The sequence below is a fragment of the Ursus arctos genome, unplaced genomic scaffold, assembly GCF_023065955.2.
Source record: "Ursus arctos isolate Adak ecotype North America unplaced genomic scaffold, UrsArc2.0 scaffold_31, whole genome shotgun sequence".
NCBI lineage: Eukaryota > Metazoa > Chordata > Mammalia > Carnivora > Ursidae > Ursus > Ursus arctos.
Genome location: NW_026622997.1, coordinates 26,966,436 through 26,990,127, shown reverse-complemented (window position 1 = coordinate 26,990,127; position 23,692 = coordinate 26,966,436). Strand labels below are relative to the sequence as shown.

Sequence of the window (23,692 nt, the reverse complement as noted above, 5' to 3'; positions counted from 1 at the left end):
CATTCAAAATAGTAATCTTCCCTGACCATCCTGTTACCCCTGATCCCCTTTAACCTGCTCTACTTCTTCTTCTAACATCATATAAATTTTAAATTATATTTATTGTTTGTTGTCTGTCCTCTTCCCATACCATTTCCCACAACAGAACGTAAACTTCACAATGGCAAGGATCTTTGTTTTGTTGATTCTTATATCCCAAGCACCTAGAATGGCACAAGATTGATGCCCAAGAAATGATTTTTATTTTTTTTTAAAGATTTCATTTATTTGTTAGAGAGAGAGAGAAAGAGAGAGAGAGAGAGAGCACAGGAGCAGGGGGAGGGGCAGGCAGAGGAAGAAGCAGGCTCCTTACTGAGCAGAGCTCAACTTGGTGCTTGATCCCAGGAGCCTGGGCTCATGACCTAAGCTGAAGGCAAATGCTTAATCAACTGAGCCACCCAGCCCCCCCAACCAATAAATGATTTTTTAAGTCTTTTTATCAAAGCATATTATATCTATCTATCTATCTATCTATCTATCTCATGAATTTTCACAAACTGAGCAGAACATGTTGCCAAAAATAAAACCTTAATTAGTGCCATGGAAGCTGCTAGAGGGCCTCTTCCAGTCACTGCTCTCCCCCAAGACTACTATCCTGACTTATAACAACATATATTAGTTTTACTCATTTTTGTACTTAATACAGATGGAACTGTACAGTAAGGGTTCTCCTGTGTCTGTTTTCTTTTGCTCAAATTGTGTTGAGGAAGTTCATTCACATTGTTGCATGTAGTTGTGGTTTGTTCATTCTTGTAGCTGTATAATAATCGTCTGATGTGTGAATAGAACCCAATTTATTTATCTTGAATGGATGAACTATTTAAGCTCCAGCTCCTTTGTATCCTCCTTGGTGTCACCAGGGTTGTTGCAAAGATTAGGAGAATTAGTACACAGAAAGCATTTAGGATGGTATACAGTGGGTGCTTAATAAGTTTAGCTGTTGATTTTGTTATGTTCAGATATTTTATCCAACTTCCGGTGATCTCTTCCTCATCTGAAGCCCCATACAGTTACTGTAGCACTCTTTAGGAGGCCAACCTGTCTTCACCACTGGGAAGAACCAACATTCTGTCCTCAGTACATGAAACAAGCTGGGCTAATTGGATTACCCCTTCCCAGAAAGTCAGGAAATCTGAAATAGTGCCCAGATACTGGGAATTGCTAGAGTTAACTCATCTGGACCTGTTGAGGGAAAGGTCCAGGAATAGCCTCACTGAAGGCTTGGGAACTCTGAGGTTCCTTCCTTCCCTGGGATTTGCTTTTTAATCCTTTCTGCCATCCAAGTATTCTGAATCCCCAGTATCTGTTCTCAATATCCTCCAAATAGAAGTCCCCTTTCCCTTCGTTAGACTCAGTTTCTGCAGCTTGTCCCCCCAAAAGACCTCAATGACTCATTTAATGCTTAACTTTAATCAGACGTTATAGTTTTGTGAATCCTTTATTCAATAACATCAGTTCTTTTATCCATCCATCTATCCACACATCCATTCAAGTTTTAAACATTACTGAGGGCTTATGATATGTCGGGCGCTGTGAGGTAGATCATACTATCCCCACTTTCAGGTGAAAGACTCAGAGAGGCTTAGTGATTTGTTAGGTAACAAAGACTAATGATGGAGAACATTGGTTCAAGATAATCGTTGCTCGGGGCGCCTGGCTGGCTCAGTCAAAAGAGCGTGTGACTCTTGATCTTGGGGTTGTGAGTTGGAACCTCACATTGGGTGTAGAGATTACTTTTAAAAAGTAAAATCTAAAAAAAAAAAAAAGAAGATAACCCTTGCTCTTCCCCATGGGCTTGGGTGATATTTTTTTTGTCTGTACATGTCTTTTGTCCCATCTAAATTCCTTGAGATCAAGGGTATCATATATCTGGAATCTCCCTTGAAACACAAAACCATCTGTTGTAGTTGACACATTACAGAATTGTGGATGGATTGCTCATATGAGCAAATCTTTGCTGCCCTTCCCTCAAAGATGCTTCACTTCTTCCCAAACCCAGGAAAAAAAATTTCCCCCAAACAGAGACCAAGCTGACTTGATCTGGAGAAGGATAGTTTTATTTAATTTAGTGTACCTCTGGCTCACAATTCTGTGTCCTTTTTCCATGTTGGGGTCATTAGAAGCCCCACCAATCCCACCACATCTACCCTAGCACAAATCAGGGCAACTCAGAGATATTTTTCTTGGCTGGGGGACCTGCTGGCTTCTCCTGTTCTCTCGCTTTCTCCTCGTACATCAGGATCCTGGTTGAGATAGGAAGAGACAGAGGGATCAGGGGACAGTCTTCTCAAGAGAATAAATCTAAGGCTGCTGTGAAAGTCTGGAAGACGACAGGGGTTATTATGGTGGGAGGAAGAGAAAGAAGAGCAGGGTTGGCTGTGCTGGGGGTTGTAGGGACCAGAACAATGGATAGGGATAGGAACTTGGAAGTGTCCCTCAAAGGAGAGAAGAAATGGAGGCTAAGTAATGTGCAGGTGAGCCTGGGGATGGGGGTAGGGTTGAGGAGAAAACGGGTAAGCATAGGAAAGGTTGGCAGTGGACCCTCACATTTTTAGGATGGCAGATCTCTTGCCCAGCATCATCTTGAGGAAGTCAGAGTAGCTGAAAGTTTCCCCAGAGCTGCCGGACACCTCCCTGATTAATTTCTTGAGCTCCAGGTGGGTCTTGGGGACCCCAAGTTTCTCCAGCATCCGCTTCAGGGACATGATATCTAGAGGCAGAGGAAGGGGGTGAGAAGAGGGGAGCCCCTCTCTCTCTCTCTGTCTTCACCTTCCCATTCCCATTCTAGTCCCTCCTATTCTGGTAGCTGGGCCCTCTCCCAAACCACCAGGAAGGGAGGACGGCAGGAGAGACCTCCCTCTTCCTGGGTCTGCACACTCCGCCATCACCCTTTTCTCACCGATATCTCCGTTTCCATTCAGGTCAAACTCCATGTATTTCTCTGGGTGAGGGGAGAAAGCAGATAGGGTAAGTGCTGGCTGGAGGGTCCCAGGCAGGGGCAGGGCAGGGGAGTGAGAGAAGGGTGCCAAGCGCTAGGTGGGGAAGATGTGGAAGCGGGAGGTGGGGCAGGCAGAGGAAGTGTGGGTTGGGTTGAGGGGCCCTGTTAAGGTGTAGGGAACCTGGGAGGGTGCTGAGAGGGGCAGCCCATGGAAAGAGACTGCAACCAGGGGGAACAATAGAGGCAGCCTCCCTTTTTCCCACCACACATGTAGACTGCGTCTCTGCGGTCCGTCTCTGTTCTTGAGGAAATCCTACCCTCCCCACTCCCCCTCTACCCCTACGGTTTTCCCCTCACTCTTGAAGGTTTCCAGTTTGGAGGGCAGATCGTCGTCACTGCTATATTTGGGATCATCCAGGAATTGCTGTGGGGAGAAAGCAAGAGCCAGGATAGGTCCCTTGGTCCAGGGGCCCCTCCCCCCAGGCCCTGCCCCCTTAGATCTTCCTTTTACCTTGTTGATTTCTTCAAGTCTGGCTTCCTGCTGGGCCTTCAGCATCCCGAAGGATTTTCCTCCTGAGGGCACAAAGGTTAATGTTTCCTTACCCCGCTCCATTCCCCTTCTTTCCCCATACCGGCCCTGGGTCATCACAATTCTGCCCTCCTAGGCCAGCTCACCACCTCCTAGCCCTGCCCAGGTCTGTCCATCTCCTTGCTCCCGTTTTAGGCTCTGCCTCTTCTGCCTTCCCTACCCTGTAAATCCCTGGTTTGGCTCATAGCTCAGCGGATGTTGATGGAGAGACCGGTAGATAGGTGGATAGAGACCGAGCTGGTGCTCTGTCTGTCTGCCGGTTCTCCTCTGCCATCAGCCTCCTCTGAGGCCTCCCTCCTAAACTTCCCCTTTCCCCTCATTCCCTCCTCCTCCAGTCCCAGGCCTCACTTCCCCCTCAGCTTCTGCTGACGCGAGCACCCTAGGAGGAAGGGACTGGTGGCTCTAGGATTGAGATGAGAAACTAACATTCTCCCAAATTCCTCTTAGGGAGAGCCCAGTCTGTGCAGGAAAGAAAGAAGCCACTGGAGGTGTGGGGGAGGGGTATTTACTCTCAGGAACAAATAAATGGTCTTTGAACAGGTCCAGAGGGTCAGATAAATCTTAAGGCTTGCATTTTGTTGTGTGTCCTGAGTCTGGGCACGCAGGTTTGGATACACAGCCGAGGAAGGGCTGACTGGACTTTTCTATGCTGTCGGTGAGAGAAAAATCTGAAGGCTACTGGCAGATCTAAAAGGATGGCAAGATGGTGGAGGGTCGGAAAGGGAGAGAAGCTTCACCCCCAGTCTGGCAGCTCCACAGCGGCACTTGGAAATATGGCCATGCCTAACACATGAAGTGTATTCGTTCACCTCAGGATGTGCAATGTAACCCCTCAGCTTATCTCCCTTGAAATATTTAGTGAAATCTGCAGAGCTCAGGAATTCAAGAATTTAAGTAGATTCTTTGGAGGAACTGAAAGTGGTGCTAGAGACAGCATATGTGGACACAAGAGCCAGGGCATGAAGCCAACGTTAGGAGCGTGTGTGTGTGTGTGTGTGTGTGTGTGTGTGTGATTCCGTGCCAGTCACCATGGGTTCAATAGAGTGGGTAAGTAGCCTCTAATAAATGTTTCCCCCACATGTATCCTTTTTCCTTTTTTGTTGTTGTTGTATGGGTAGTTGCTTCCAGCGGAAGTAAGCCTGGCCCCTTACCCTCACTGAGACATTTTTGTTCAAACTCCCTACCCAGGGCTGCCTGGGTGGTTCCGTCGGTTGATTGACTCTTGGTTTCTCAGGATTGTGAGATCTAGCCCTGGAGGGGGCTCCCAGATCAGTGGGGAGTGTGCTAAAAGAGACTTGAGATTCTCTCTCTCTCTTTGCCCCCCCTCACTCTCTCAAACAAATAAATACATCTTAAATAAATACATAAATAAAATAAAAACAAACTCCCCACGCAGAGCTCCACCCACTCTACCCCAGCATCGATGGAGACACCTTCCCTTCTCCTCTCTCCTTCACCTTACTTCCCCTTCTGCAGCTGGGAGTATTCACTTCTCACTGCCCTCTCCCTGACCCATGCAGGTGGGGGGAGATGCTGGGGTGAACTCTGAATTCTGGACTTCCCTTTGCTGTAGCTGCCTCTCCCCTTTCAGAGAAAGCTGCAACCATACACTCAGGTCTCAGTGCCTAGTGGGGGGAATTCATTTCTTTATTCATACATTCATTCCACAAAGAAATATCAAGTGCATACTATATGCCACCTCAGTGATCCGAACAAATGTCAATTTTTTTAAAAGATTTTATTTATTTGTTTGACAGAGAGAGAGACAGCCAGAGAGAGAGGGAACCCAAGCAGGGGGAGTGGGAGAGGAAGAAGCAGGCTCCCAGCGGAGGAGCCTGATGTGGGGCTCGATCCCAGAACGCCGGGATCACACCCTGAGCCCAAGGCAGACGCTTAACGACTGAGCCACCCAGGCGCCCCAAACAAATGTCAATTCTTGTCCTCATGGACAGTCTAACTGCAGAAGACAGACCATAAAAACAAACATATTGGGGTGCCTGGCTGGCTCAGTCAGTGGAGCATGTGACTCTTGATCTTGGGGTTCAAGCCCCATGTTGGATATAGAGTTTACTTAAAAAATTCTAAAAATAATAAACATATTAAAGGCGGCAAGTACCTATGCAGAAAAACAAAGTAGGGAAGGGGGACAGGAAGTGCTGTGGTAGACTGCAGTTTTAATTAGATTTTTAAAATTATTTTTAAATATTTTATTTATTTATTTGAGAGAGAGAGAGAGCATGAGCTGGGGCGGGGCAGAGGGATCAGGAGAGGGATAAGCTGAACAGGGAACCTGTGGGGGGACTTGATCCCAGGACCCCGAGATCATGATCTGAGCTGAAGTCAGATGCTTAACCGACTGAGCTACCCAAGCACCCTGGACTGCAGTTTTGGAGGAGGTGATCAGAAACGCTTCTCTGAGAAAATATTTGAGCAAAGATTTCAAGTAGGGGGATATCTGGCTGGCTCAGTCAGTGCAGCATGTGACTTTTGATCTTGGGATTGTAAATTCAAACCCCATGCTGGGTGTAGAGATTACTTAAAAATAAAATATTAAAAAACATTTTCAAGAAGGTATGGAAATAAGCCATGTGGCTATATGAGAGAGGAGCGTTTCAGGCAGGTGCAAAGATCCGGAGGTGAGAACATGTCTGGATATCTGGAGTATTTGTGAAGCAGCAGGATGGCCAGTGTAGCTGGAGCCAGGTGTATGAGGGAAAACAGGCAGGAGATGAGGCCGGATTGTGTAGGGCCTTACAGGCCATTGGGAAGGCTCTGGCCTGTATTCGGGGTGAGGCTGCCTCTCAGACTGTTCTTTCCATCAGGGATGGTTTGGCAGACTACCATAGTGGAATAGAGCTTAGATGCTCAGAGTAACTTCCTGGGATAAAGTGATAGCTGCTGTGACGCGGGACAGAAGTGAAGAGCAAGAGGATCTAGAAGGACGAAAGGGTGGAGAACAAAACCCAGCCTAAACACAGACGTGGGGAAAGACTGTGAAGAACAGACATACAAGAAGACATCGCCCACCCAGGCTCAGGGGCTCAGCCCCCACGGTCATAGAGAAGGCTGGCTCCTTGTGGTAGGGGTGAAGGGGAGGGGGGGCTTCTGGGCAAGGGTGGGAACGGGGCTGCGGGGGTGCATTAGAAGGCAGCTTCGAGGAATCCAGGAGAACACACAGAGATAAGGGAAGTAGATAGCTCTCTGACAGGCTGCAAAATCTAGATCTGAGCAGAGATACGCAGAAGCTCCTTAAAACAGTGGCTCTCTCTGAGTGGCCCTTCCAGCAGCATTATGTGAAGCATGGTAGAAATGTACCTGGTTGGGCCTCACCCCAGACCTACTGAATCAGAAACTCTGGGGGTGGGGCCTGACAATAGCTTTTTTTTTTTTTTCTTAAGATTTTATTTATTTATTCGACAAAGATAGAGACAGCCAGCGAGAGAGGGAACACAAGCAGGGGGAGCAGGAGAGGAAGAAACAGGCTCACAGCAGAGGAGCCTGATGTGGGGCTCGATCCCATAACGCCGGGATCACACCCTGAGCGAAGGCAGATGCTCAACCGCTGTGCCACCCAGGCGCCCCTGACAATAGCTTTTTAACAAGTGCTTCAGGTGCTTCTGATATGTGGTCAAGTGTGAGAGCCATTGCCCTAAAGCAAAGGAGCCTGCCGAGCCTGTGGGGCTTGCTGAACCCACGCTGAAGGTGTCAGCGTAGTTTAAGCATGGGTTAGTGGGTGATAGGGCTGGTCAGCCTTGGAGGAAGAAGAAAAGGAGGAGTCATGGAGGCCAGAGGTGTTAGTGTCCAGCCAAGCAGTCAGGGTGACAACGCTGAGCTGGCTCAAGAAATGACCCGCTAGAAGAACCCCATGAGATTAGAATCCCTATGGAACCTGCACCGTGTTGCTAAGGGCCCTTGTTATGATTCCATGCCCTTGGGGAGCACTGCTGCTTAGAATTAGGCCCCGCGGAGTGTGCTTACGGGGAAAGCATACATGGGCCAGAAAACTTGGTGTCTGTGTCTTGTTCACCCCTCCACTTTCCCTCTCCCACTCTGCTCTCTGCCGCAGGAGGCTAACCTGCACAGAGCGCATCAAGGGCACCTCTGGCTTCCGGCTGGTTTTGGCTGTTGGGAGAGCCTGCAGGAAAACAGCAGGAGGGAGGGCATTAAGCTGCGGGTGTCCGTTCCTCTGGCTCCCTTCCCATGAGGTCACCTCAGGCTGGCCAAAACCTGCACTTAGAGGCCTCTCTGCAGGCGACCTGCACTGCAAAGTTCTTTTTCCTGGTTTCAGTAGCCCAGGAGATGTCAGGGGGTCCATGAACTTGGAAAGGAAAAAATGTACATCCTTTTCTCATATTCAACATTACATGTGTTTTTTGTAAAAAAACCACATCACAGTTTAAAGTTCTTTTTTTTTTTTTTTAAGTTTATTTATTTAAGTGATCTCTGTGCCCAACGTGTGGCTCGAACTCTCCGCCCTGAGACCAAAAGTTGCATGCTCTTCCAACTAAGCCAGCCAGGGGGCCCCCCCGTTTAAAGTTCTTGTTCAAGCCAAGCAATAATATAGTTCGCACTGATGTGTCTTTATTTATTAAAATCTAACTTCTACATGCCTGTGTTTTAAGTGAACTCTACCCCCCACGTGGCGGGGCTCAAATTCATGGCCCCGAGATCAAGAATCAAACGTTCTACTGACTGAGCCAGCCAGGCGCCCTAACTATATCACTAATGAAGTTATTTTTCCATTATTGTAAATAATACTGTCCATTTGAGTACAGAAAGCTTTATCCACTTCTATAATTTTTTTAAAGTAAACGCTAGCACAAGCAGGGGGAGCTGCAGAGGGAGAGGGAGAAGCAGGCTCCCCGTGGAGCAGGGTGCAGGGCTTAATCCCAGGACCCTGGGATCATGACCTGAGCCGAAGGCAGACGCTTAAGCAACTGAGTCACCCAAGCACCCCTTGCCTGTATTTTACATGTTTTGTCTTTTATATAATGTGGTAATAAAGTACATGATTTATTCTATTGCAACTTTTTTTGGAAGTTAGTTAGTTATTTTTAGTAATCTCTAACCCAACGTGGGGCTCAAACTCACAACCCTGAGATCAAGAGTCGTGTGCTCGTCTGACTGAGCCAGCCAGGTGCCCCTCTCTTACAACTTTTTATTACTATTTTCGTAACTGGAATTCAATGTGATTGGTTTACTTTGTTATATATATATATATTTTTTTATTTTATGCTTTACTAGAATGCCAAAGACATCTGTGATACAAAATGAGTAAGAATCCCTGCTGTAATCTCTTTCTCGCCTCATTCCTTTGGACCTGGGGTGGCAATATCCCTTGGGATTCCACTATACTCCACTCACCTTTGTAAATAAACTAGCTCCTCAAGTTAGCCTAATTAAAAAAAATTTTTTTTAAAGATTTTCTTTATTTGAGAGGAAGAGAGAGAGAGAGAACGAGCGTGGGGGGGGAGGGGCAGAGGGAGAAGCAGACTCCCTGTTGAGCAGGGAGCCCCATGCGGGCTCAGTCCTGGGACTCCAGGATCATGACCTGAGCCGAAGGCAGATGCCCAACAGACTGAACCCCCCAGGTGCCCTCAAATTAGCCTAATTTGAGGGTGCTGTTTCCTGTTGGGACTCGGACTGATACAGTGTGCATACGTGTGTATATAAGGGAGTGCAGGGGCTGGGAAGAAATGGATTTCTGAAGCTTTATGTCTCACCGTAAATGGGCAGAAGGGCTTCCTGGTGTAGGCGCGCACCGGACTCGGGAGCTTGGTTAACAAGATGCTCTCCCTGAAGCAAGGCGGAGAAGCATTGGCCTTGTTGAGAGACTTTTCTTTTGTAGGATGTCTTTTTAGGCACCTGGGTGGCTCAGTCAGTTAAGTGTCTGCCTTTGGCTCTGGTCGTGATTGCAGAGTCCTGGGATTGTGTCCCGCATCGGGCTCCTTGCTCAGTGGGAAGCCCGCTTAAGCTCCTCCAGCTTGTGCGTGCGCTCTCTTTTCCGACAAATAAATAAATAAATAAAACCTTTAAAATAAATAAATAAATAAATAAAATCTTAAAAAAACAACAACACGTCTCCTTGTAGGGCTTTGAGGGAAGCATAGCTGCAGTTTACTCCTAAATTCCACCTCTTGTCTCCTGGAAACCATATCCAGCAATAAGGAGATTGGTCACACACACACACACAGAGGCATGCACGCTACATTTTCACTGACGCTAGGAGACACAGCATACCTACAGACTCCCAGTTCAGTGTTTGTGTGCCCAGATTCCACATCAAACAGTCCCCAGCAGTGCCTCAGGGAAGATCAGGGAGAGAGGGAGGGTCCAAGTGTCAGCTCTGAAAAAAGCAAATATTCTGGGGCGCCTGGGTGGGTCCTTCCTTAAGGGTCTGCCTTTGGCTGCAGGGGTCATAATCCCAGGATCCTGGGATCGGGCCCTGCATGGGGCTCCCTGCTCAGCGGGAAGCCTGCTTCTCCCTCTCCCACTCCCCCTGCTCGTGTTCCCTCTCTCGCTGTCTCTCTGTCAAATAAATAAATAAAATCTTAAAAAAAAAAAAAAAAAGCAAGTATTCCCTCCTGGGAGGAAAGGCCTCAGCCCCAGAAGGAGAAGCTGAGCTCAGGGCTGACCAAATGCATTCATGGACTGGTACAGGTGGAGAGAGAATGTTTCGAAGTGCCCAAAAGGACCCAGAGGTGGCACGTCTCAGAAAGTCCTAGCAAGGGGCGCCTGGGCGGCTCAGTCAGTTAAGCGTTTGCCTTGGGCTCAGGTCATGATTCCAGGACCCTGGGATTGAGTCCCACATTGGGCTCCCTGCTCAGCAGGAAGTCTGTGTCTCCCTATGCCTCTGCTGCTCCCCGTGCTCATGTTTTCTCTCTCGCTCACTCTCTCTCTCAAATAAATAAATGAAATCTTAAAAAAAAAAAAATTAAAAAAAAGACGCCTGCCTGGCTCAGTTGGTAGAGCATGCCCCATGCTTGTTAGAGTTTATTTAAAAAAAGAAAAAGAAAAAGAAAAAAAGAAATGAACAGAGATTCTGTTTGATTAACTATGAGAAAAAGGTAAAAAAGAGCAACACAAAATCTTGCCATTTGCAATGACGTGGATGGAACTAGAGGGAATTAAGCTAAAGGAAATAAGTATTATGCTGAGAGAAAGACAAATACCATATGATTTCACTCATATGTGGAATTAAGAAACAAAACAGATGAACGTAGGGGAAGGGAAGGAAAAATAAAAAAAGATAAAAACAGAGAGGGAGGCAAACCATAAGAGACTCTTAACTATAAGGAACAAACAGGGTTGCTGGAGGGGAGGTGGGTGAGGGGTTTGGGTAACTGGGTGATGGGCATTAAGGAGGGCACTGATACAATGAGCACTGGGTGTTATGTACAACTGATGAATCACTAAATTCAACCTCTGAAACTAATAATACACTGTATGTTAACTAAATTGAATTTAAATTAAAAAAAAAAAAAGAGCAACCCAATTTACTGACAGATGACAACACACCAGAAATACACTGCCAAAAGCTGATGGAAATGGTAGCTCAAAATTCCATCATGAATTGAAAAGCAACAAAACTTGATGTAGCCTTTTAGCAGCGAAGGAAGGACATATATCAGAAACGCAAGTACTCAGTGAACAGATGGTGGATCACGAAAGGGTATGAATGGGAACAGGAGAAAAGCCATAGAAGAAAACTACAAAACTATTTCAAAAATGAACACTAAATTTCATGGGAGAATAAAGACACACATTCGTAATTTTTAAAATCATAAATGACTGTAGTGAAATATTTTCCTCTTTCTCTTTTTTAAAAAGATTTTATTTATTTGCAAGAGAGAGAGAGAGAGGGTGCGAGCAAGGGGGAGGGGCAGAGACAGAGGGAGATGCAAACCCCCCGCTGAGCAGGAAGCCTGATGCAGGATTCCATCCCAGGATCCTGGGATCATGACCTGAGCTGAAGGCAGACGCTTAGCCATCTGAGCCATCCAAGCACCCCTGTTAATATTTTTATTAAGGTCTTTTTTTTCTCACATCTATGTTCATGAGTGAAATTGTTTCATAATTTTTACTTTCTCAGATTGCCCTTACCTGCCTTTTGTATCGAGATTACATTAATCTCATGAAATAAGTTGAGAAACTTTTCCTGTTTCTAGATCACTAGAACAATCTTTATATGATTGGAATGATCTGTCTTAAAGGTTTCATTACTACCTGGGCTTGGTGATTTTTTTTTGATGGCTAATTTTTTTCTAAGTTTATTTATTTATTTAAGTAATCTCTACGCCTGATGTGGGGCTTGAACTCAAGACCCTGAGATCAAGAATCATGTGCTCTGGGGCGCCTGGGTGGCACAGCGGTTAAGCGTCTGCCTTCGGCTCAGGGCGTGATCCCGGCATTCTGGGATCAAGCCCCACATCAGGCTCCTCCGCTATGAGCCTGCTTCTTCCTCTCCCACTCCCCCTGCTTGTGTTCCCTCTCTCGCTGGCTGTCTCTATCTCTGTCAAATAAATAATAAAATAAAATCTTAAAAAAAAGAAAAAAAGAATCATGTGCTCTTCCAACTGAGCCAGCCAGGCACTCCATTGATGGCTAAATTTTAAACAACTGATTGAATTTCTTTAGTGGTTATAGGTATATCAGGCTTTTCATTTTTTCTTTAGTCACTGTGGTCATATATTTTTCTAGAAAATTATTCATCTTGGGGCACCTGGGTGGCTCAGTTGGTTAACTGTCCGCCTTTGGCTAAGTCCTGATCCTGGGGTCCTGTGATGGAGCCCTGCTTGGGGCTCCCTGTTCAGCAGGGAGCCTGCTTCTCCCTCTCCCTCTGTCCCTCTCCCCACTCATTCTCTCTCTCTCTCGCAAATAAAAAAATAAAATCTTAAAAAAAGAAAATTATTCATCTTATCAAAATTTGTGCTGTAAATATTTACTGTATCTGACATTATATTCCCTTTAAATTATTTATTTTTGTGTGTGTTTGCCTTTTCTCCCCTTTTCCTTTTTGCATAATCAATTTGGTCAGAGATTTTTAATATTACTAGTCTCTGTAAATATGTAATAAATACTTAAAAACGTTTCCTGCTCTATTGTTTCTTTTTTATTTCATTAATTTCTAAAAATATCTTTATTATTTTCCTCCTTAATTTTTTATGATTACTCTGTGCTCTTTTTCTAATTTCTTTTTTTTAAATACCTTATTTATTTATTTATTTATTTATCTATCTATCTATCTATCTACCTATCAGAGAGAGAGAGAGAGAGCGCATGCACGCACACATGTGGAGAGCAGCACGGAGCAGCAGCCAGAGGGAGAAGCAGCCTCCCTGCTGAGCAAGGAGGCCGATGCAAGACTCCATCTCAGGACTCCGGGATCATGACCTCACCCGAAGGCAGACACTCAAGTGACTGAGCCACCCAGGCACCCCTCTTTTTCTAATTTCTTGAAATACCTGTCCAACTCAATGACTTTCAAACTTTTTCTTTCTCTTTTTTATTTTATTTATTTATTTTAAGGATTTTATTTATTCATGAGAGAGAGAGAGAGAGAGAGGCAGAGAGAGTACAAGCAGGGGGAGAGGCAGAGGGAGAGGGAGAAGCAGACTCCCTGCTGAGCTGGGTGCCAGACCGAGGGCTTGATCCCAGCACCTGGAGATCATGACCTGAGCTGAAGGCAGATACTTCTTTTTTTTTTTTTTTAAGATTTTATTGATTTATTTGACAGAGAGAGACAGCGAGAGAGGGAACACAAGTAAGGGGATTGTGAGAGGGAGAAGCAGGCTTCCCACCAAGCAGGGAGCCCAACGCGGGGCTGGATCCCAGGACCCTGGGATCATGACCTGAGCTGAAGGCAGACACTTAAGGGCTGAGCCACCCAGGCACCCCTGAAGGCAGATGCTTAACCATCTGAGCCACCCAGGCGCCCCCTCTTTTTTTTTTTTTTTTAAGATTTATTTATTTATTTGAGAGAGAGAGAGAGCATGAAGGGGGGGAGGCAGAGGGAGAAGCAGGCTCCCCGCAGAGCAAGGAGCTCTCAACAGTTTAAACAGGCAGGATTTTTACTATTGTTCAGTTCAAAATATTTTAAATTCTATTATTATATTTTCTTTAACATTTGAATTATTTAGAGGTAAGTTTCTAAAGTTTCAAAATACATTAGAAAACATCTAAAATTTTTTCTAAGCATATAATAAATATTCTTTGTTACTGCTCTTAAATTGTCATGGCTCTTGGTCAGCAATTGTATTCTATATAATTTTGATTCTTTTTTCTAAATGTCTATGTTGTACCTGAAAAGAATGCATATTTTCTAGTTTTTCTAAGATTCTACATATTTCCCTTAGATCAAGCTTGTTAACTATCTGGTTTCACTCTTCTTTGTCTTTCGTAATTGCCTGTTTGATTTACCAGTTTCTGATGGATGTGAGTTAAAGTTTTCCTTTAATATTTTAGATTAATTTTTTTTGTTTTTTTCAGTAAAGAACCTGGCACAGAGAATCTGAAGGCAACTGGGAGTGGTCCCAGCCAGCCTTGGTGGAGTCCGGGAAAGCTTCTCAGGAAAGGAGCGATCAGCGCCCAGAGGAAGAGGGCAAGTGCCTTGCCAGCCTTGACTCATTCTCCCATCCAGAGAGAAATGGAGGAGAAAGAGAATGAGAGATGGGTTGGGAGAAAGAGATGTGCTGGGAAAATGTAGGGAAAGATGGGGAGGCAGAAAGAGATGTGGAGAGAAATGGGGGAAGAAAGAGAGGGATGGAGAGAGAGGTGCCTGGCGTACAGAAGGTGCTCACCAAATATTTGTTGAATGAATGAACTAGTGAACAAGCAGCTGGATGTGGGGGAGGGGGTAAAGATGTGTGGACAGATGTGGGGTGTGGGTAGAGACTTAGGGAAGAAACAAATGATATGAATAAAGATGGTGAGAGGAAAGAGTCGTGGACAGAGATGTGGGAGATAGGAGAGAGAAGGGGAGAGGTGAAGAAAGATAGAAGGGGAGAGGGAGGCAGAATGTCAGCATGTGGGAGTAAAACCATTGTTGAATGGATGGATGAGCCCCAACACTTGGAGAGGGAGGTATGGAATGGATGTTGAGAAGAAACCACACCGTCCATCAGAGAAGCTATTTCATCCTGAGATGACGAGGGCCTTAACTAGCAGCGACAATTAACAGGTGGAAAGATACTTGAGATATTTTCGAGGCAGAATGGACAAGACTTAGAGATTATTTGCATGGGGGAATTGAGGGAGAAGACAGAAAAATATAAATCCCAGGTTTTTGCCTTAACTGATGGGTGGATTGTGCTTCCATGCACTGAGATGGGGACTAGGAGGCTGAAGCTGATGATTTTGAAATGCCTGTGGAACACTCTGGAGGAGATGTCTAGAGGACAGCCAGATAGTCCAGACTTGGACCCCAAGAAAGAGGCCTCAGGTGAAGGTGTAGACGGACATGGAGATAGAGACTGCAGTCTGGACAGAGAATAAGCAGTAGTTAAAACTGGCTACAACAGGATTGCCTAGGTAAGCCCATGGTAGATGTTCGCATTTGTTGAATGAAAGTGAGAGAGAAAGAACCCAAAAGTCTGCCAACAGCCGAATCATGTGAAAGCACATGTACAGGGTACAGGAGTCTGGAGGGACTCAGGCCCAGTTGCTTTTATTTCTCTGGGAAAGGGGCAGTAAGGTTCCAAAGTGGAGCAACTTCCGTGGTGACATGGCCTAAGGTTTAGGCCATGTGGAAGCAAGGTGATGGTTGAAGTAGACCAGGTAAAGCAACTGTGAAATCAGTGTATTGAACAATCATTTATTGGGGCACCTGGGTGGCTCAGTCGGTTGAGCATCTGACTCTTGATTTCGGCTCAGACCATGATCTCAGGGTCGTGGGATCGAGTCCTGAGCCGGGCTCTGTGCTCAGCACGGAGTCTGCTGAAGATTCTCTCCCTCTGCCCCTCCCCACCCCTCGTGCACACTCTCTCTCTAAAAAAAAAAAAAAGAAAAGAAAGAAAGAAAAAAGAAAAATCATTTGTAAGGTGTGTACGAGAACACTTGTTCATGCAACCCACTTGTACATCAGCCGGTGAGTGGATAAACTGTGGTACCTCCATTTTATGGAATACCACTCAGCAAAAAAAAAAAAAAAAGGAACAAGCTACTGATACACACAACAAGAGATGAGTCTCACAGACGTTACACAGAATGAAAGAAGCTGGATACAAGAGTGTATACTATGTGATTACAAGTTCAAGAATAGAGGTATAATATAGGGGTATGCATTTATAGGGGTATAAATCAGCGGTTGCTTCTGGGAGGGGAAAGGGACTGACCAAAAAGAGGCATGGGGGAATTTTCTAGAGTGATAGAAATGATCTGTATCTCACTTGCAGTGTTGTTTACAGGGGTGTGTAGATTTGCCAGAGAACATTGAACTGTGTATTTAAGATCTGTGCACTTAAAGACTTTTTTTTAAAAAAAGATCTGCATCTTGCTGTATATAATTATATTTCAGTGTTTAAAAATATCATTTATGCAGACATGAAGTCTCCCAGAGAGATGGCAGATGTTGAACTACAGAGGAAGCTGGAGAGTTAGCCGCCTGCTCTTGGTGAGTGTGAGGGAGATTAGACCGTGACGGCAAGGGGGCGGAAGGTGGTGAGGTCCGATGCGTGAGCCTCAGAGGAGAAGCTGTGGTTAGAGACTGAAAGTGGAACGTGGGGGCCCCTAATTCGTTGAAAATGTTTATAAGGACTTGGCCAGAGGAGAAGTCACCCACATCTCACCACTAACAACACAGGAGGAAACCCCTGATAAGATGGGATCACTGGGCTGGGATTCCAGAGTTCCTTCTGGGCCTTCTTCGCCTCTTTTCCTGCTCTGAGCTCTGACCACCCTCAAGGCATCCCACGGTGAGGTGTTGAAGAAGTTAGACCAGAGGGGTACCTGGCCCGCTCAGTGGTGGAGCAGGTGAGTCTTGATCACGGGGTTGTGAGTTCAAGCCCCATGTTGGGTGTAAAGATTAATTAAAAATAAAATCTTTAAAAAAATAAAAAGTTGGTTTCAAAATAAATAAATAAAGAAGTTAGACCCAAGACGGGTGCACAGCCACTTCACAACTTCTTTATTTGTTGCCCTTCCTCTTGAGTCCCCGGTAAAAATTTCTTTTGAAAAAGTCCATCCTTGGGCTGATTAGTGCAGCAGTTCCCATCCTGCAGGTTAAAGTTCCCCAGAGTCTCAGAGCTATTGAAAACGGTCCCTGAACCTACAGATATGCCAGGATTTATTCTAGATGGACTTTTTTTTTTAAGGTTTTATTTATTTATTTGACAGAGAGAAAGAGCACAAGCAGGGAGAGCAACAGGCAGAGGGAGAGGGAAGAGCAGGCTCACTGAGCAGGCAGCCTGATGCGGGGCTCGATCCCAGGACCCGGGGATCATGACCTGAGACGAAGGCAGACTCTTAACGACTGACCCACCCAAGCACCCCTCTTCTAGATGGACTTAAAAAAATCCAAGTACAATCTTTGGAATCCACAACATTTTTGGATATTGGAAATCTTAGGTAGAGACAAGAGATGGAGAGAGCAAGGAATCCCTGAGTTCAGGCACAGCTCTAACAATTGCCATCCTGGCCCCGGACTGGGGAGGCACTGGGGGCTAACACACACTGAACATCCAGTACAGTGAAGTCTGGAAATTGACAGATGTTGTTCTCATCTCACAGATGTGTGAGTAGTGGAACCAGGACTCCAACTTAGGCTGACTTCACTGCTGAGACACATTGTCCTGGGGCGTGGAGCAGCGTCCTGTGTGTACCGTGAGAGTAAAGAGCTTTATCTTCAGGCCAGTTCAGCCCTACACCCCACTCCACTGGTAATGATCTCTACTCCCTCCTCAAACTTTGGGCTTCTCATAGTTGAGTAGAAGAGACAGTTACCTCCACATTGACTCTTTGGGATGGACATGGGCTGTTGATCGGACGATGCGAGGTGAGGGACTAGGCAGAGGCTGGAATGAAGGCCCATTCGGGGAAAAACCACCCATCGGGGTCTCAGGTCGCCCCGTGCTGCGTTGACCACCAGGGGGCAGCCCTTGCCTCGCCATGGCACGTCTGTTCCACACCCTCGGGTCAGAGGATGGAGGCCGGCTGAGTCAGTCCTCCCCAGATGATGCGGTGCGTGTGCTTGTGTAGGTGGTTCGGAGAGGTTAAATAATTTGTTCAAGATCTCACAACTAGTTTGTGAAGGAGCTGGCATTTGAAGCCAGGCTGACTCCAAGCCAGCATTCTTAACCATGACATTGCTGCTTGTCCAAAGCAAAACTTTAGATCACTGCAGTGAAGAATGGGAATTTCACACTGTGAGACAGAGCTAGAAACAGGGACACACAGGGAAAAAGATGCAGTAATATAAAAGGAGCCAGAGAGAACTGTGCGGTGAGGGCTGGCCGCATGCCTCCCCTGGCATTGTTCGTGTAATCCTCCCCTTCTGTGTGCTGTGCTGTCTCGTGCAGGTGTGACGCATGTACAGGAATGGGTGGCGTATTCTTGTACCAATCCCTGTATAGCCGTGGAGTCACGAACTCAAAGTCTTTCCTTTGTGTCCGTAAGAATATTTTTCATGGAAGGGGCACTTGGTAGTTTCTCAAGAAATGCTAGCTAAACAGTGAATAAAATAATAGATGAGTGGGTTTACCAGTGGGCGACAAGTACTTGCAGAACACAATGAGTAGAGCAGACCTCAGCGAGAGGTATATTCCTTTAACGGAGATCTGAATATGAATGAGTCCAGACCCCTCCAGCCGTTGCTTTCGCTCGGCCAAACCACCCAAGTCAAAGCGATCTAAGTAAAATAGGTCGATTGCTATGCAAATGAGCTTCCAAACAAAGTCCCTAGCAACCGCCTGCTACCACCACCAATCAGCTTGCTTCTCCTAATCCCCTCCACGATAGAATTTCTAGAGCAGTCCTGGGGGCGGGCCAGCCTAAAGGCAAGGCAACAGATGGGGTGGGCCTGGGCACTGCTGAGCCAAGAGAGGGGGGAGTCGGTTAGCTCTGGGCCCAGGAGGGCGCCTGGAGGCTAATTCTGGGTAAAGGGTTAGTCTTCTTGAACCTCAGGAGGTAGGGGAACCACATCCTGGTCTCACCCACCCGCCCTAGTGTGAGCTGTCATCTCAGCCCTACCCTCCCCCTCAAAAAACTTGGGCCACTTGACCATGTGTTGTCCCCGCCTCCTAATGACCCAGATACTGCCCTTAGCAGCATCCTCTCTCCTCAGGGAGGCATGCATGGGGTGCCTGAGGTCCCAGACAGCTGAGGTTCTCGATAAGTGATGTGTGAGTCCTGTGTGCCATAGGAAGCTCCGCACCTGCCTCTGGTGACCAAAGGCCTGGCCACAAGCAGTAGGTTGTTCTTTCTCCACCCAGACCTTACTTCTCAGGTCCCCTTGCCAACTGGAACAGCCTCTGACATGACCCGGATGCTGTTGCTCATCTTTACCATGGTCCATCCAGGTGAGAGGGCTTTCTCCCAGAACCCTGAGGGGTTGGGAAGAGTGAGGATGGGAGAGGCTGACATTGAAGCCTGAGGGGAGTGGCCAGGAAAGGAGAGTGGGCGCAGGTGGGGTCCTCTGGAAGCGAAAGCAACGTGGAAACCCCCAGTTCACAGTTCCCTCCATTTCTCCATGTTGCCCACTGGGAGGGTCACACCCCAACTTCCATCTCAGCGGTCCTTTCTTCTCAGCCACATCCCAGGAAGATAAAGTTGAAGAACCAGGGTAAAGGGCTTGAAGGGAGGAAGAGGTGAATTTTTTTGAACGGGTCATTTTTAATTTGATGAGCTTAATAAGCCTATTAAACAAGGCTTATTATCTCGGGTCTGGATGTAATTAGGAGTTTGAGAGTCCTAATTAACTCAAATGGAAGCTTCTTTTTTTTTTTTTTTTTTTTTAAAGATTTAATTTATTTATTTGACAGAGATAGAGACAGCCAGCGAGAGAGGGAACACAAGCAGGGGGAGCGGGAGAGGAAGAAGCAGGCTCATAGCGGAGGAGCCCGATGTGGGGCTCGATCCCACAACGCCGGGATCACGCCCTGAGCCGAAGGCAGACGCCTAACCGCTGTGCCACCCAGGCGCCCCCAAATGGAAGCTTCTTAGTGAAACTGATTTTAACTAACCAAGAGACGTTAACTATCAGCCCTATCCATGAACTAAATGCAGTGCAGACTCCAGACCTGCAGCTTTAGCCTCAGCTGGGAACCTGGGGCAAATTCGCAGGCCCTACGCTAAACCCGCTGAGTAAAAAACTTGGGGGGGGGGTCGGGCCCGGGAATCTGTTTTAATAGACACTCGGGTGATTCTGATGTGCTCTCAAGCTTGAGAACCACTGAAATGGAAGCACGGCGGGTAAATTTCACGAACTGGAGAATCTGATAGGAGATTTTACTAATTGCTTTAATTCATCAATTTGGTTGAGTTAAAGAAGGATTTCAATCAATTATTGCTATGTCTTCACCTTCATTAGTTAATGCTCTTTAACAGAAAACAAAGTAGCAGGGGTGGTGTACTGTGTGAAAATAATACCTGGAATAATAGACTTAATTATTAGGTACGAGGCAGCCACACTCATTAGCTCCAATTTCAATGGGACAGGTTAAGTTTCAGCAAGACACTACTAGTGAATGTAGCTGGAGAATGATGGGATGGGGTGAGGATGAGAGTTGGTATAGGAAAGGATTTGAAAAACTATTTAATAAGCAATGTTAAGAAATGAGGCTGGTGGAGAGGAAGGGGTTTCATGAGGTAGCAAAATGCTTGTTCCTCTGGGTTCTCCGTGGTGGGGGAGCTGGGATACTCTACTGCGAGCTCTCTTCTCCTTTCTCTATATTGTAACTGGGGAGGTGTTTCTCTGGCTCTTCTCTCTGCCTGCCAGGATCCTGTGCTCTCTGGGTGTTCCAGCCCCCTGAGATTCGTACCCAGGAGGGCACCTCTGCCTTCTTGCCCTGCTCCTTCAATGCCAGCCGAGGGAAATTGGCCATTGGCTCTGTCACGTGGTACCGGGACAAGGTGGCCCCAGGGAAGGAAGTGAGGAATGGGACCCCAGAGTTCAGGGGCCGCCTGGCCCCTCTTTCCTCTTCCCGTTTCCTCTGTGACCATCAGGCTGAGCTGCACATCTGGGACACCCAAGACTATGATGCTGGAGTCTACGTGTGCAGGGTGGAGGTGCTGGGCCTAGGTGTTGGGACAGGGAATGGGACTCTGCTGTTGGTAGAGAAAGGTGAGATGGGAGGCCCCACTCTTCCTGGAAGCTGGGAGTCTTTCCCTGAGGCCCCCTGCTCTCTGTCCCTCCCTGGGCCTGGGCCTGCTTCTTCCTTAGGCCCCCTTCCCCCCTTCCTTCTACCGCCCCCATGCAGGACCTCCTCGGCTAGGGGCCAGCACAGTCCTCCTCCTTCGGGCTGGACTCTATGCCTTCGGCTTTATCTGTGTGGCCATGGGCAGCACCGTCTATTACCAAGGCAAATGTAAGGAAGGGGGCCAGGGCAGCGGTGGAAGAGAGCTGGAGGAGGGGGAGACAGAGGGCAGCAAGAGGAGGGCCGTGGCGCCCAGCAACGAGCAACTCCTTTCGTCTCTCCTGCAGGCCACCGTCACCTGGAACACGCTGCCACTTCTCAGACGGCCTCTGATGAGTGATTCCAGACCCCAGGCATCCAACTCTCTTCAAGAGACCCCAATAAATCCTCCTCTGCCCTGCTGCTAATGCCTACTTAAGAGTCTCATGTACTTCCTTTTCCATTCTCCAGGTACTCCCAGTATGCCCATCTCCGGGGTCCCCCGACTCTTAACTCTCCCTTCTACCAAGCCGGGCCTGGAAGGGTCCAAGAAGCGAGCTTCCCAGTAACTGCGCCTGGAGCCCCCCCCCGCCCCATCACCATCCCAGGGCTCAGCACCTCCACCTGTCTGGGGTGCAGGAGGACGAGGTGGATTCTGCTGAGAAATGGGGAGCATCACATCTGATGGGCCCTCCGTGTCAACTCCCCATTCCAGCCAGGCCCGTGTGTGTACTCTTTCTGGCCTTCAGGGGAGCTTGGGTTCCTCAACACCCTTCTTCAACTGAGAAATCACTACTCGACCCCAGAACGGGTGGGAAGATAAGTCGCTTAAGTTTTAATGGTGGCCCTGTTGAATGGGACAGAGTTGAGTTGGACTGAGAAGCTTGAGACACGGAAGGTGGTGAGACACGGTTTTTACTGGGTAGACCACAGGGTCCGCCTGGGTTCAGGGGGGCAACTGGGGGAGCGCCAGTGGCTTAGTTCTTGGCAATGCAGGCATAGTCGGTGCTGGGGTCCTCGTTGGCACCTTCCCTGTGGCTGAGGTAGGGCCTCTCGCTGCAGGGCAGGGGCAACAGAGATGCGTAGTGTTGCTCTTGCTCCGAGAGCTGGGCCTGGGGCCGGGGAGAAGGTGCTACTGGGAGGTCTCCAGGGGGTCCCCCTCCCCCGGTCCTTCCTGCGCACTGCTGCCCACCCCCCTGTACCTCACCGCCTTCTCAGCGCCCCCTGCCCTCTGTCTCCACCGGCCTGAGCCCCTGCACTCTTCTCTCGTTGCCTCTTCTCCCTGGGTCTCTGTTGCTCTTACTCTCCCTCTCTTTCTCTTACCCTGTGTCTCTCGAGCTCTCCGTTTCTCTCTCTGTCTCTCTAGTTTCTTCCTCTCTTTCTCCTGTCTTATTCCTTTTTCCTTTCTCTGCACCATTTCTCTCAGCTCTTCTCATTCTTACTTCTCTCTTTCTGCCTCTTTTTTCTCCTCCTCTCCAGCTCTCTCATGCCCCAGCTTTCCCTTGCTTCTCTTGCCTCCACCCGCCTCAGCCCTCAGCCTCCTCTTGCCCCCATCACCTGTTTCCCAGCCCCCAGACTCACCCAGCTCCTCTCCAGCCTCCTCACTGGAAGAAAAGAATCAGTTCAGCAGACCCTGTCCTCGCACTGCCCCCACCCCAGAGGGGGTTTCCTCCCTTGCTGACATCTCTGTGGTTCCCACAGCACATGGCCAAAGCTGCGGCCTCTCTGTTCGGACACTCTCCTCTCTCGCACCTTCCTCTCCCAGGGAGGGTGGGAACTGATGGGGACTTCCGGGAAAGCAGTAGGAAAGGGTGTGGGTGTGCTGACCCGGGGCATTGCTGTGGGCGATGGGGCTCACCTTTCCGATGGAGCCGACACAGACAGGCTGACACAATGACCACAGCCAGGAGCAGGAGCCCCCCCAGCCCCAAGCTGCCGCCATATAGGTAAGGGCATAGACCTGCAGGGAAAAGGGGTAGGTATCAGGGACCCATTTCCCCTTCGGCTTACCCCATCCTCCTGGTTGGCCATAGGCATCACAGGCCTGCTCTCCAGCAGTTTTAGAGGCAGAAAAACATACTCAGCTTCCTCACCCCAGATCGGGTTACCTGACCTCCTACGAGAGGTGCCCATCTCTCACCAGTTACTCACTCATACCCACGACCTCTCACCCCTCAGGGTCTTCCCACCGCCATCCCTGCTGTCTCTGGGTCTCCCCAGGAGGTCCCTTGCCCACCCACACCAGCTGTCCCCTGGCCATCTACTCAAGAATGCACATATACTGCTTTCTATCCTCTGTTCCCTGTACACCCCCCACCCTCCCTGTGCAGAGGGTTACCTTACCTCTTTCCATTCCTTACAAGCTGCCATTAGGTCGAGCACTGAAGACTGACCTGGAGGTCAGGAAACCTAGCCCTGCTCTGCGAGGCTAACTGGCCTGAGCCAAGTCACGTGCCTCCAGTTCCTCATCTGTAAAGTGCGGGGCCCTGTGTTACAACCGTTCCAGAGCTGAGGAGCCCCACTGATGTGCCAACTCTGCCCCGGGCACATTCCCTTCGTCATCGCTAATCCCCACAACGGAGGGTACTATGGTGCCCGTTTCCCTGGTGAGGACCCTGAGACTCAAGTCCAGACTCTTACAAGGAGGTCCAGCCTAGAAGTGGCAGAGCTGGCCTTGAACCCCAGAGCTCCTGAGCATACCCCCTTTCCTCTGCCCTAGGCTTTCTAGGTGGTTCATAGGGGCCTCTCCAGCACTGGGTAGTTCTAGGTTGTGGTGAGGGGCTGACGGAGGAGGAGGAA

General features: G+C 48.0%; 3 protein-coding genes across 4 annotated transcripts; 1 reads left to right on the top strand and 2 right to left on the bottom strand.

Moving 5' to 3' along the window:
• Window positions 1–2,079: 2,079 nt before the first annotated feature.
• On the bottom strand, window positions 2,080–3,878 carry AIF1 (allograft inflammatory factor 1). Its single transcript, XM_026482492.4, has 6 exons — window positions 3,727–3,878; window positions 3,489–3,550; window positions 3,335–3,401; window positions 2,939–2,980; window positions 2,587–2,749; window positions 2,080–2,282 (listed from the first exon to the last, which is right to left on the bottom strand). Exons 1-6 carry the CDS (start codon window positions 3,749–3,751, stop codon window positions 2,198–2,200), a joined length of 444 nt encoding a protein of 147 aa, XP_026338277.1. The 5' UTR covers window positions 3,752–3,878; the 3' UTR covers window positions 2,080–2,197.
• Window positions 3,879–17,549: 13,671 nt separating this feature from the next.
• On the top strand, window positions 17,550–21,298 carry NCR3 (natural cytotoxicity triggering receptor 3). The gene is given in 6 exon segments (XM_057304880.1): window positions 17,550–17,556; window positions 17,650–17,755; window positions 20,465–20,841; window positions 20,978–21,085; window positions 21,202–21,210; window positions 21,213–21,298. Coding segments are annotated over 6 exon segments (693 nt in total).
• A 283-nt stretch (window positions 21,299–21,581) lies between these two features.
• Window positions 21,582–23,307, bottom strand: LST1 (leukocyte specific transcript 1). 2 transcript variants are annotated; one of them, XM_044378329.3, is made up of 4 exons: window positions 23,237–23,307; window positions 22,752–22,853; window positions 22,475–22,497; window positions 21,582–21,949 (listed from the first exon to the last, which is right to left on the bottom strand). In XM_044378329.3, exons 1-4 carry the CDS (start codon window positions 23,244–23,246, stop codon window positions 21,809–21,811), a joined length of 276 nt encoding a protein of 91 aa, XP_044234264.1. In that variant the 5' UTR covers window positions 23,247–23,307; the 3' UTR covers window positions 21,582–21,808. The 2 variants fall into 2 exon arrangements, with proteins under 2 accessions (XP_044234264.1, XP_026338275.2); XM_026482490.4 differs by having other exon boundaries at window positions 21,791–22,005.
• Between the last annotated feature and the right edge of the window lie 385 nt (window positions 23,308–23,692).